This window comes from Schistocerca piceifrons, chromosome 3 (assembly GCF_021461385.2).
Source record: "Schistocerca piceifrons isolate TAMUIC-IGC-003096 chromosome 3, iqSchPice1.1, whole genome shotgun sequence".
In the NCBI taxonomy this organism is placed as follows: Eukaryota; Metazoa; Arthropoda; class Insecta; order Orthoptera; family Acrididae; genus Schistocerca; species Schistocerca piceifrons.
The window spans coordinates 489,855,737-489,870,594 of NC_060140.1; the positions used below are offsets into that span (position 1 = coordinate 489,855,737).

General features: G+C 38.3%; 1 protein-coding gene across 1 annotated transcript in view; it reads right to left on the reverse strand.

The window, feature by feature from the left end:
- Positions 1–14,858, reverse strand: part of LOC124788762 (synaptotagmin-5) — a gene marked incomplete at its 5' end in the record, with an annotated part of 215,669 nt that overhangs the window by 79,022 nt on the left and 121,789 nt on the right. The window contains 2 exons of the mRNA XM_047256045.1: positions 4,531–4,651; positions 14,724–14,843. Coding sequence (XP_047112001.1) covers positions 4,531–4,651; positions 14,724–14,843 — 241 coding nt within the window. The remainder of the gene's footprint in view (positions 1–4,530; positions 4,652–14,723; positions 14,844–14,858) is intronic.

The window sequence follows — 14,858 nt, forward strand, 5'->3', positions numbered from 1 at the left end:
AGCTAGTAAATCACGTGGCTGGTTTCATAGATAGCCCTGCCTTTGATGGGATAGGTGATGTCTGTTACCAGACTGAAGTAGGTGGTGGTGGGAGGATGCATCAGAGAGGTCTTGCACCCAGGTCTATTATAGGGATATGAGCCATAAGGCAAAGGGGTTGGGAGGAGGGATTGTGTAGAGAGGGACAAGCACATTGTGTAGGTTTGATGGGTGGTGGAATACCACTATGGAAGGGTGGAAAGGATAGTGAGTAGGACATTTCTCGTTCCAGGACATGATGAGAGATAACTGAAACCCTGGTGGAGAATGTAATTCAGCTGCTCCAGTCCTGGGTGGTACTGAGTCACAAGGGGAATGCTCCTCTGTGGCCAGATGGTGGGAATTGGGAATCGGTGGTGACAAAAGATATGGTGCAGAAGACATGTTTTTGTACAATGCTAGATAGCAATTACAGTCTATGAAGGCCTCAGTGAGACCCTCAGTATATTTTGCGAGGGCTGTTCATAACTACAGATGTGACAGCATGGATGATTAGGCCATGTGGAAGGGACTTCTTGGTATGGAATGGGTGGCAGCTGTCAACGTGGAGGTATACTGCTAGTTGGTGGTTTGATATGGACAGAGGCACTAGTGTAGTCATATTTGAGGTGGAGGTCAACATTGAGGAAGGTGGCCTGTTGGGCTGAATAGAACCAGGTGAAGCAAATGGAGGAGAAGGTTTTGAGGTTCTGGAGGAATGTGGAGGTGTCCTCACTCTCGATCTAGATCACAAAGATGTCATCAGTGAATCTGAACCAGGTGAGGGATTTGGAATTCTGGGTGTTTAGGAAGGATTCCTCTAGATGGCCCACAAATAGGTAGGCATAGGATGTGCCCATAACCATACCCTGGGTTTTCGTAGGTAATGCCTTCAAAGGAGAAGTAATTGTGGATGAGGATATAGTTGGTCATGGCAACTAGGAAGGAGGTTGTAGATTTGGAATTCATTGGGTGTTGGGAAGGGTAGTGTTCCATAGTGGTAAGGCCATGGGCATTAGGGATGTTAGTGCATAGGGAGGTGGCATCAGTAGTGATGAGCAGGGCACCATGTGGTAAAGGAACAGGAACTGTGGAGAGTAAGTGGAGGAAATGGTCAGTATCTTTTATATAGGAGGGTAATGTGAAGGTAATGGACTAAAGGTGTTGCTCTATGAGAGCAGAGATTCTCCCAGTGGGGGCACAATAACTGGCCACAATGGGACTTCATGGGTGGTTGCACTTATGGACTTTAGGAAGCATCTAGAAGGTAGGAGTGTGGAAAGTGGTAGGGGCGAGGAGAGTGATGGACTCAGGGGAGAGGTTCTGGGATGAGGCTAAGGATTTGAGGAGAGACTGGACATCTTGCTGGAATGGGGTCACTGTGGAAGGGTGTGGATGAATCTGACAGATGCTAGTGCCCTTCTACCAGGTAATCATTAGGGTCCAAAACAACAGTGGTGGAGCCTTTGTCAGCAGATGGGATTATAAGGTTGGGATCAAGTTTTTGGTTGTGGATTGCAATTCTTTCCATGGATGTAAGGTTCTTTGTTTTATCTTTGGTCTCATTGTGTCTTCACACCAATTTCAGTTGGTTTTTGCCTTCCAATGTCAGCCTACTCCCTCAGATTTCATCTTGTTTTGCCTTACTTCATCCATATCATTACTTTCATGTTTTTTCCCACGTTTTTGGGTGTATTTCTACGAATTTTTTCGGCCATAGTTTTACATTATTTATGTATTTTTACGCGTTTTTATTCACCACCATGGAACCTTGCTCCTTCCATCCATGTCAGGGTACAATTTTTTTTCTTGTTTTCACAGCAGGACCCATTTGGTTGGCATCCTTTGCACACTTACAGCATAGAGGTACATTGACGTTTTGTTGGAAAGTCATCCTGAATTTACATTTCAGCAACAAAATGCCCACCTGCACATAACCAGAGTTTCTTCTGCTTGTCTTTGTGCTCGCCAAATCATACCTTGGCCAGCAACATCACTGGACCTTTCTCCAATTGAAAATGTTTGGAGCATTATGGGCAGAGCTCTCCAACCAGCTTGGGATTTTGATGATCTAACATGCCAGTTAGACAGAATTTGGCATGATATCCCCCAGTAGGACACCCAACAACGCTGTCAATTAATACCAAGCTGAATAACTGCTTGCATAAGGGCCAAAAGTGAACTAACACATTATTTTCTTGCTCAGCTTGTGAAGCTGTTTATCTTGAATAAAAAATATAATTTTTGTGAAACTGTATTTATTTGTCTGTACACGTGCATCACTACCAATTTCTGTTCCTTCCTTTTGGATAATTCCTTCATGGTGCATCATTTTTGAGTGTTTATCATAGATTTAAGTTGGAGTGAGCTATACTTCTTTTTAATTGTTGTGCAGCATACAGATTGTTTCTTTGCTTTGCATTCAGGGGATAGATGCTGCTGGATTTCAAAGTCTCTTTATTTTTCATAAAATTGCCTTCAAATTCCAGCAGTACTCAAAATCACAGTTCTGAATTATTTGCTACAGAAACAACAGTTATATAATTGTAGGACTCAAATTAAGACTCATTGAATATATTAGCCAAGAACATAATTGTTTCATTAAATTTAATGTAGAAATTTTCTTCCTCAGTTGTTTTGAATTATCAGTTTACTAAATTTTGTATCAAAAATATGTGTTTGCAGCAATTTGATTTATACAAAACATGTCAGTACTCATTTATGAACCAAACTGTGTATCCAAATTTTTATTAAGTTGTAAATGTTAACTGTAAATACATTTTCTCAGTCATGTAAATACTGTTACAAGAAATTATCATGTCCTCTGTTATATATAGATGGGTACCTAAGCCTACAAAGCATGGAAGATTTGCTTTTGTACAAGGTCATGAAGATAATTACGGTCAGTGAAGGCTTCAGTGAGACATAGTTAATTATTAATTATCCTCCCAACCTTGTACAAAAACAAATCTCCCGTGTGTTATCTTTCCAGTCCCCCGCCACCTCCCAAAGTCCCACTGTCCAGCTCAGTATCACCCAGGACTGGAACAAATGAATTGCATTCTCCGCAAGGGTTTAGATTATCTCTTGTCAGGCCCTGAAATAAGAAATGTCCTTCTCACTATCCTTCCCACCCCTCCCATCCGATGACTGGGTGTTGTGTGCTGTCCTTAGGTTAGTTAGGTTTAAGTAGTTCAAAGTTCTAGGGGACTGATGACCATAGATGTTAAGTCCCATAGTGCTCAGAGCCATTTTGAACCTCCCATCCGCCATCCTCTGAATCTGCACAATATACTCGTCCATCCTCCCTGTAATAGACCTAGATGCAAGACCTGTCCCGTACATCCTCCCACCACCACCAACTCCAATCCGGTCACTAACATCACCTATCCCATCAAAGGTAGGGCTACCTGTGAAACCAGTCATGTGGTCTACAAGCTAAGCTGCAATTGCAGTGCAGCATTCTATGTAGGCATGACAACCAACAAGCCGTCTGTCCACATGAATGGCCACCGATAAACTTTGGCCAAGAAACAACTGGACCATCCTGTTGCTGAAAACACTGCCAAACATGATATCCTTCATTTAAATGACTGCTTCACAGTCTGTGCCATATGGATGCTTCCCACCAACACCAGCTTTTCTGAATTGCGCAGGTGGGAATTTTCCCTACAATACATTCTACATTCTCATAACCCTCCTGCCCACAACCGCCATTAGTCACTGTCCTCATCCATCCAGTCACTTCCCTGTTCCCATTCCAGCACTACACATCCATCATTCCACCACCACACCAGTCTTTCTATTTCTCCCCTTTTCCACTTCTCCTCTCCCCCTCCCCCCCACTCTGCCCCCACCTCTCATCATCTCTCCCCTGCCCTCCATCTAACCTGCCGCACTTCACTGTCAGCCACCCCCACCACACTATCGCTCCCCCTCCCCACCCCAGCCTCCTCTTTACCCCAACTCAGTTGCCAATCCCATCATGCACTGGTGCTGCTGCTTGCAGTGTGGTTTCAGTTGCCTGGGTCTGCATTCGCGTGTGAGTTGCATTTGCATATGTATGTGTGTGTGTGTGTGTGTGTGTGTGTGTGTGTGTGTGTGTGTGTGTGTATCTATTGTTGATGAAGGCCTAAGGCCTTTATGACCAAAAGCTTTAATCGTGACAGTCATTTTGTTGGCCTATCTGCGACTCAGCATCTCTGCTATATGGTGAGCAGCGACTTCCCTTTTCTTAATATTGTCACTTGAAAATGGTGTTACAAACCAGAACTCAACTATTATCATTATCTACATTCAGAGTGACCACGATACATTACTTTGCTAAGTTAACATTTGCACCTTTCAGTTTCTTTACTACAAACCTGATACTTGAGAAGACAGTCCCTTGTGCTATAGTTTGCTAGATCAGTAACAAAGGGGAAAAATAGGACATAATGACTGTGTATGGATTATGAAAAACAACTGAATTTTTATTAATTTTTAACAGGTTGGAAAATTTTAGTATATTACCAACAGTGTCCTTATCTGGAGGTAGGAAAAGATTTCTGGCCTTCAGCAAAACAACAGTTAGGCGTTCGGCAGATGGAAGGTAACTGAGCGACAGCAGAACTTCTTGTAATTCTTCAGGAGGCTGAAATGATATTGCATTCATAACTAACTATACAACTGACACACAAGTTATTAAAATGCTGGTATTTCCAGATGAAATGTGTGTACAAGCCCATGTATTCCTGCTTAGTATTAAAAGTAATACAGAAAAATGGTAACCTTCTCAGTTCCTTATAGAAAATTATTTTTGATATTAACTTCCTTTCTTTCAGCAATCTAAATATAACTGCAAGTAAAGTTATACTGTTTTGATAATTGTAGCATTTATTTATAGCTAAATTGTGTTTTAAACACTAAACACACTTTTTATACATATTTATAAGCATTATATTATATATTAAATACACAAGGAATGTCCACTTGTTGGGTGACATATTCCAAACAGTTGAATTGTGTTAAATGTTCTGATTCAAAAGGTATCACAAAAAGCTTGAGTTACTGGTATCACAGGGCTTCATCAGCTGTAGCACTTATATTTGACAATGATCTAAAGCAGGGTTATGTTGAAAAATTACCATCATTGTAGTTCACCAGGTGGCTAACTCGTGTGGTTGGTGGTCTCATGGCATAATTACTGCTACTTGTGGCAGAGCCACTAAACCAGTGATGCCCACGGCCTCTGCCGACAATGTGTCATCATCCATTGATATCAAAGATGTAAGTGTATAGATGCCATGATTGGACACTCACCTGCCTTGAGATGACTGGGTGTTTGTGCTGTCCTCATCATTTCATCATCATTCATAAAAGTGGTGAGATTGGACTGAGCAAAGGTTGGAAATTTGTATGGGCACTGATAACTGCATAGTTCAGTGCCCCAGAAACAAAATATCATCATCATCATCATCATCATCATCATCATGATTGGACACATGTTCAGTAGGCCTTATTATTTTGGAGCAATGAATGACAGGACACAATTATTTGTTTTTCTACAAAATGTGTTGGTTCAACAACTAGGGGACATTTCACTGGTCACATGTCATGCAAGGTACTTCCACTGTAGCGGATCTCCTTTATATTCCACCTCAAGTGTGAGGCCAACATCTATTTCACACCTTCTTTGACTGTTGATAGCTCTTGGTAGTTGTGTTATCTGGCCACAAAGATCTTCAGATCTAACACCATTATATTTTTGCTTATAGTGTTAATTAAGGAACAAGAAACAGAAGAAAATTTGGGAACATTCCCAAGTGCTAATCTCAGGAACTATTCAAATAGAGACAAAGCTTTATGAACATTTTACTTTGCCTACTGGCACAAGTGTAATCCAAGTTACTGTACCAGTGAAAATTTGAGTACTAGCAATTTCTAATGAGACAGATGTTAACGAACAATGTGGGAGCTCTGCTCACCCAACCATTATTCTTATTGCTACATTATGGCACTACATGAAAACACTAATATTTTTCTCTGTTCTCTTTTTAATAACTGGTCTTCTCCTGTCCTCCCATCTACTTATGTTTTATGTAACTTTGTATGCTGCTGTCACTACTAGATGAATCTAATTATTCATTTGTTTCTATGTTTATTCCATCAGTGATATTTTTTTCTTTCTGTCCTGTTTGAGTAACTTTATGATCACTCTCCACAGTGTCATTTTATACATACTGAAGAACAAGCCAGATGAACTTCATTATATGTGAGTAATTTACTTTCATAGATATTCATTTTTGCATTTCATAATTCTTCAGTTTTCTGATGTTTCTTAGAACTATTTAGCAAATTTTTCATTTTTGCTTAAATGTGTACGTCTTTGATTGGAACTGTTAGATTTGACTTATGTACTACAATTCTGTAACTGGCTCAATGAACTTAATATTTTGTGGCTTTCCCATAAGTTAGTATTATTTCTGAAGCATTTATCTTTGCGCAGAGACAGCCTGTAATCACATTTTCTGGTTTCTCTTTAAAGCTGATCACATCAATTTTAATGTTCATCATTCTTGATATTCAGGTGATTTGTTTGTGGAGAGGGAGTGAAAAACTTGAAGTTTTACTGTGAATGATCTCATATTAAAGTTCAAATGTTATTATTCATACTTAATATGTCATTTTCCATTGTCTCCTTCACCCTATTAAAAGATCTTTGTTTGTACAGCGCTACTTGTGATTTTCCAGTTGCCAACATTCTGAACCACATACTACTGGTGATTTAATTGCCAATCTGCACACATTCCCTTACACTTTCAAGAGATAATTATTATGTCTTGGAATTCACTACAATTCATTCATTCCCCTGTGCTCTCATTATACATTTCTTGTTTGTTACTTATTAATAATATTAGCACCATAAAGGAATCATTAGAGGGAATGGAATTTAGTCTGGATGTAACCTATAGTGATACAAAGAAATGATTACATTACAAATCAATAAAACAAAATTAAACAGTATTTGGTGAAGGTTCCACATGTTGCAATAAGAGAGAGCCTTTTGTAAATAAGCATCTGGGAAATAAGTAGTATGTTTTATGCAGAAAATAAATTTTGACTATCTCTTGCAACACATAGCCAAGCATTAATTACTCTGTTGGTATCCTTCAGGAGTGCTCTGAAGATAGGGTACCAGTTTTGGTAGTATGACTTACCTGATATAGTGGTTTCTGTTGACTTGTGTTTCAGAACAGCTGGGCTCACTTATCATATCTAAAGATTCTGTCTACCATTTCATCACACATTTATATAACTATGTGAGACTGTATTCACAATCAGACATATTTCTATGACTGTAATCCAAATCATTATATTTGTGCTCTGTCCTGTGTCCCTATAGAAATTTAGATGGCAGGAGGGGAGCCAGTGAGTAAGCTATTGAGGTATATAACAGTAAAATATGCAGATGATAACAGGAACATAAGTGTAATGTGAAGAGATAGCTGTTGTTCATCTACATAAAGAATATGGTGAATAACATTATAATTTTCTCACCAGCATTTTTCAAATAAGCTTTTGTAACAGTTCATGTTCTAACTATGTATTACTTCCAGGTAGCTAATATACACCATCAGAAAAAAATTAATACACCCTTTTAGAGGTTTCCAATTGTAAAGTGTTATTTTTCCTCAACAGAAATAGTCGATACCAAAAATATTTTTGACTTTTTAAACAGGTTATGTCAGCTGTTTTTCTAAAAGAATTTCACATGATCTCGTACACAGTGTGGTGTAATTCAAGCTAAAATCTGTAAAAAGAAGTTACTTTATTTTTGTTATTACAGTTGATGTGTACTAGCTTTCAATGTACAGTTGAAATTATTTTCTTTTAGGAACATTTGAAATTACGAAATATTTGGTACACTTAAAATTTCTATTATTAATTACGCAATTTAGTGCAATTTATTACATTTATTTCTGGATTCATTTATAAAATAATAATAGAAATTAATATAAAAACATTTGTCAAGAAAATTTATAATACTGCAGTGTGGAGGGGTAGTGGGCACCCCTCCGATGTGATTGGATGTGTTTTTATTTTTGGGAATAACATTGTAATTTTAGGCTTTGTTGAAGTGGAAATTGTAAAGACAGTGTGATATAGAAAAATGTGGGAGAATAAAAGTAACATGAAAACAGAAATTACATACTTGCTTACTTAAAAATTTATTATGTCAATTGGAACCATGAGAACCCATATTGTCAAAAATTTCAGCTTCAAGAATCAGATACTAGACCGAAGAACTGGAGCCAACTATAAGAAAAGAAGATAAGTATAAAGTTTATTGTAAATCCTACTCCTCCCAAAGCTTAATAGTTAATCATAAAGACAGAGAAATCAACAAATGATCTGAGGGAAGGATAGATTACACAATTCACTCAAGAGTTATTGCTGCAATGTTGCATGTGAAGTACATGAAATGATGATATTTACAGATCAATATCCCAAGTGCTTCTGAGGTACCAGGTATTGACCCATGCTGAAACACCAGAATTAGTATGTGGTGCAGCCTCCACAGGTGGCAATGCAGGCACTTACTCTGGCATCCAGTTGATCATACAGACGGTGAATACTGTGCTGGCATACAGTATGCCATGCCTGGTTAACCTATTAATGTAATTCTGCAAGTGTTGTTGGTTGACAAATCACATGTGTCACTTCTCATCCCATCAAATCCCATACAAGCTCGACAAGATACAAGTCCAGAGATTGTGCTGACCAGGTAAGTTGCTGCATATCTTGCAGAGCATGTTGAGATTCATGGGCAGTGTATGGATGAGTATTATCCTGTTGGAATAGCACATCACCTTCTTGTTGCAAGAACAGCAGAAGAATGGGTCTAACAGCATTCTGCACATACCAAGCTCTCATTAGCATCCTCTTCCAGAAGCACCAAAGGTTAATAATAGTTGTAGCTTTTCACACCCCAGACCATCCCGGGTGACAGTGTGTCTTGAACAAACGCACTCTACAAGTCAGCCCTCACCAGATCTATGCTGTACATGCAAATGACCATCACTTGCATGCAGGCAGAATCCACTTTCATTGCTGAAGGCGACAGTGCATCATTCCATTTTCCATGTGATCCTCTGACATCACCAGTTGATCCATGTACACACATCAAAAAAAGCTTTGCAGCACCCTCATTCCCAGAACTCCCGAAGATATACGTTGACTGCAGATATTGTATCACAGACACAGTCCATTTGAGTGTTCAGAGATGTCACTAATCCTGCCCAAAGATGTAAACAATGATGCATGAGCAGCGCCTATTAGACAAAGGGGGTCTGACAGTCAATCAGTTACAGTCATTCCACAAGGAAGGAGGTATACAGCTCATGTTGTCTGTAGTTCAAACATGCCTAAACAGTCAATACCACAGTTTGATCGTGTCTGCATTGTTACTTTGTGCCAGGAAGGGCTCTCAACAAGGAAAGTGTCCAGACGTTTTGAACTGAACCAAAGCGATATTGTTCAGACATGGATGAGATACAGAGAGATAGGAACTGTCAATAATATGCCTCACTCAGACCGCCCAAGGGTTACTACTGAGGTGCATGACCACTACCTGCAGATTATGGCTCAGAGGAACCCTGACAACAATGCCACCATGTTGAATAATGCTTTTTGTGCAGCCACAGGACATCATGTTGACTCAAACTGTGCGCAATGGGCTGCATGATGCGCAACTTCATTCCTGACGTCCATGGCGAGGTCCATCTTTGCAACCATGCAGCACAGTACAGATGGGCCCAACAACGTGCTGAATGGGCCACTTAGGATTGGCATCATGTTCTCTTAGAAAGCTGGTGCTACAGTGCCATGTTAGGAAGCAGAAAATTCATGTGGTGTGAAATGATTATCAGGAGTTTCAAGTCTGCATTCAGTAGAAGCCGAGGGTTTCAAGAGAAATTGTATCCACTGTGATTGTGACATTAAACTGAAATAGCAGAAAGAATTTGATGTCTACCTGTTTTCTTGTTTGAGATAAAGCTAGCCAGTATAAAAGTGCAGTTGAATGGTGGTTAGAAGAGGTTTTGGCAAACAAAAGCTATTTGTAGAAAATATATGTTTATTAATGCAGTCTCATTTGATCTTTATCTCATAGCAGACTTGGTAGCTCAACTATTGTCTGGAAAGTTTTCCAGCTTTGAATGCCACAGGACTGTGATTTATGCAAGAAAATATGGGATTCTTAGTTACTTTCATGATGTATGGATCATCTGAACGATAAATTGTAATAATGTGGAATGAATCATTTTACATTCTCATCACAAATTAATTTGTAAATATGGTTACGTGCTGAACATTTATAAGGTTTTCTTTTTTATCATCATCATCATAATCATAATCATTATTATTATTATTATTATTATTATTATTATTATTATTATTAAATATACAGACCTGAGTTAGTAATTCCTTTTACACATTACAACAGTAAAATTGCTTCTACAGAATAAAAACTTTTTCAGTTTGTTTTCAAATTTTTATTTTCATCTGTCAGACATTTTACATCTTTGGGTAACTGATCAAAAATTTTAGCTGCAGTATTGTCATCACCTTTCCGTGCTAAAGACAACTTAAAGTGGAGTTATGAATGTAATTTTTCCCTCTAGTATTGTAATTATGTGCATCATTGTTCCTTTTGAAATGAGTGGATTATTTACAACAAACTTCATGAGGGAATGAATATACAGGGATGCAATAGTCAGAATGCCAAACTCTTTAAAAAGATGTCTACAAGATGATCATGTGAGAGCACCACATATTATTCTTATAGTATGTTTTTTAGCAATGAAGACTTTCTTTCTTAAAGATGAGTTTTCTCAAAACATTATTCCATATGACATCATTGAATGAAAATACGCACAATATATCAACTTAATGATTTGTCTCTCTCCAAGATTTGTAATGGTTCTAAGTGCAAATGTGGCTGAACTAAGTTGTTTTAGGAGTTCTAAAATGTGCTTTTTCCAATTTAAATTCTCATCAGTATGGACACCTAAAATTTCTGAAGTGTCTATCCTATTTATTACTTCCTCTCTGTGTGTTACACTTACCTCTAGATGTGCAAAACTGAATATGTCGTGTCCTTGTAAAACTGAGACCATTCACAGAAAACCAGTAAATGACACTGTTAAGAGCATTTTTTTCATTTCTTATGTTTCTGCAATTATGCTTTGATTAATTACAGCACTAGTGGCATCTGCAAAAAGAACTAATGCTGTTTGTTGTATATTAGATGGAAGATTGTTTGCATATGCCATATTTTATGGACTATAAAACATTATGGCCCATAAGACACGCCTTAATTTTAAGCATTTTTTTTAAATAAAATTTTTACCATTTTTATTATTAGATTGAAGCTGCACTAAAAAAATTCTTAGTTGGTAAAACCAAATTGACATTAAAAATCTCTGAAAATTGTCATCTCAACATTCTTCTTCTACTTTGTCTTTGTCTTCTTGTTGTTCTACCTCTTCCTCTTCATCATCATCATCATCATTGTCCTCTTTATTTGTAAGATGGGCTTTACTGCTATTGAGAGCATTGCTTATGCCACACTTCTTGAAAGATTTAACAATAATGTCTTTTGTCACTCTAGACCACAACTGTTTTATCCACTGACACACTTGTTTGATAGTAGAACAACAAAAACAATCATTTTCTGAATCAGTTTTTGAAAACAATTTTTGACTTTTTTATTTTTTTACCTTTCACCTTTACCTTTTTTACCTTCTTTTGTTTGATTGTAGGTCATTGCAATTGTGAAGTAAGTGCTCCCAGAATAACAGCAAGCTCTGTATTTCCCTGTCTCAGTTTCTCTTTCACAGAATTTTTCAAATGACTACTAAACTGATATAGTACAAGAAGAGAACTCCTCTTCAATAAAGCACCTTTCATTCTCTCCCACACTCTGTTAATGCATAATTTCATACCAGCTTTGGCCACAAAACCCTTGTCATGTATGTGAACAACACCACCTGGTAGTATCTCAGAAAGTTTTGGCATTGTTTTGTGCTTCGAAAAAGATTATTGGATTAAGTTTAGTTCCATCAGCACAACATGAAAGGACAACAGTGTAGTTTTTTATATCCACTAGTTTTTATAAGCACAGTTTTAGCACCTTTCATGGCAACAGTTTTGTCACTTGGCACATCAAATGTCAGACAAGTTTCAACCATATTCGCTATTTAGCTTAGTTCCACACTGGTTTTCTTTTGATGTTGAATAATAAAGCAATGGAGAAATAATACTTTCTTTTCATACTCTTGTGACATTCTTTGAGATATTTTGATTTTGGTTCACATGCTAAGTCCATGACACTTCATAAACTTGTAGCACCAACTACTCCACCCCTAAAGTCTGTTAAGTTCCACTGTAGTGCTAGCTTACACACATGTATTTGAATCATTTTTGTACTAATTCCAATGCCATTTTGTTGGTGTCTTTGAATCTATTTCAATACATCATCTTCTAGTTTTGGTCATTTTGCATTCAGTCCTCTATTTGCACTTTAAGTAATGCTCATTTTTTTCAGTCCTCCTTTACTAGCCGACCAATCATGAATGGTTTTTCTTGTTGGTGGAGGGCCAAAATGCTGCTCAGCTGATCTGTTTTGATGTTCATCTGCATATGCCTTTACTTTCAATTTATAACTATTAACAAAAATATTGTACTGTTACTGATAACACAAATCACTGTTATTTCAATTTCAGTGGAACTATAGTCTGCAATATATCATAGGCAAGACAGTGTTCTGGGTTTGTGATTGTGGGGCAGGAGGGAGACATGTGAGTCTCCACAACTCATGTTGGTAGCATTGGTACACTGCTGCTTGTCAGTTGAATCCAATATTACCACATAGAGACAGGTTTCCTGTGGCCTTGAATACATAGCCATTTTTAAGACTGGCAGGTATTTTAAATCAAACACTGGACATTTTTATATTAATTTTGAGTATGAGATGCACCTGAATTTTGGAGGCAATTTTTTGAAGAAAAATGTGTGTCTTATAGTCGGTAAAATACTGTATGAGGAACAATAGCTGAACTATGACTGTGCCTTGGGGAACTTCTTATGCAATTTCTCCCCAGTCAGAGGAATCTCCCCTGTTTAACTGGTTGAATTACTAAGTACAGTATCCTGCATTCTTTTGTTTATACACTGTTCAGTCACATTAACGTGACCACCTGTCAAAAGCCTGAATAACCATGTTTTGCAGTGTAGACCACTATGAGACGTGCAGGAAGAGAGTCAGTGAGGTTCTGGAAGATACCAACAGGGATGTGGAGCCATGCAACTCCAGTGCTGTGACCAGCTGCCTTAGGTTTCTCAGATGAGGTTCCCTAGTGTGAACAGCCTGACTGAGATTGTATCATGGATTCTTGATTGGGATATTCCCAAGGATAGATGCATACTTAAACTGATCCATTGTGCCTTCCAGAATGATGAGATCATGCAGGGAATGCCCTCCAGATTGGACACTTCTGATGACTGTTGCTGGGTGTTTGCTTTCTGACGTTTCATGACACACATGCCAACGACCATCTTTCTGATGGAGCATAAAATGTGATTTGTCTCAAATGGCCCCCTATGGGGGGCCTTGTTGTGTTATTGGTGTACAAATTCCAGTTTTTGTCACCAATGAACAGCAGTCAGCATGGGCCCATGAACCAGTCACCTGCTGCGGAAACCCATTCACAGCAATTATTTGCAGCAACTTTTACTGAACAGTCATTGAGGAAACAATTTTGGTAGCCCCTTGGTTCATCTGGATAGTCAGTTGCTCAACAGTTGTTCATCTATTCTCCTGTATACATCTCCGTAGCTGTCATTCACCCCTGTCATGGTACACCACAGTTGCCTCAGCATGAGTTTTGGATAGCACCATTTTGCTGTGCGTGGTATACTTTAACCCTGGCAGCACACAGGCAGACTACAAACTTTGCCATTTCAGAAATGCTCCCACCCTTGGCCTGTAAGCCAGAGATCATGCCTGTTTGGATATCAAGTAAATCACTCTGTTTTCATATCACAACAATGACTACACTTTTTTCCATGTCCTCCCTGACGTGCCTTATATACCATCCACTGCTAGTGCTGCCTCCTGCCAACTGTGAATGGTTTTTCCACATGTCAAAGTGATTGGACCATGTATGTGACATTATCTATTGGTTGGCTATGCCATCAGTTCCATAAAATCTCAGTTTATCTAGGAGGATATTGTGATTCACACAGACAAATGAGTCACAGATAATATAAACTGGTGCTGTTTTGTTATTTAATGGTTGTAAAATTTGATGAGTGAACAGGTAAATGGGGTTCTCAGGGGAGGAATTCTTCAGAAATCCAGACTGATTTACTGGGGGATATTGTTGTTGCTCAGGTGTGATACTATTCTAGAACACATCGCCTTCTCAAAAAGTTTGGTAAATGATGTCAGCAGTGAAACACATCACTAGTTACTAACATCTCTCCTATGTCCTTTCTTATAGAGGGGTTTAACCATGGCATATTTCAGTCTCTCTCACAGAGTTGTCTTTAGTAACTGTGATTTGGTTATCTCTTAATGATTATGGTGTATAGTATATGATTATATTTTGCAAAACTATGAAAAATCATATAACACAGTGTTCTATTCTAAAATTACTAACCTTTTTGTGCTTGCTGATTTCACCCCACACTTCAACACTAGATGTCACATCTAGATCTTCCATTGACATCCTGACTTCACCTATTACATCATTCCGAGAAAATCTGTCATAGTCAAATACCTGAAACAATTTGTG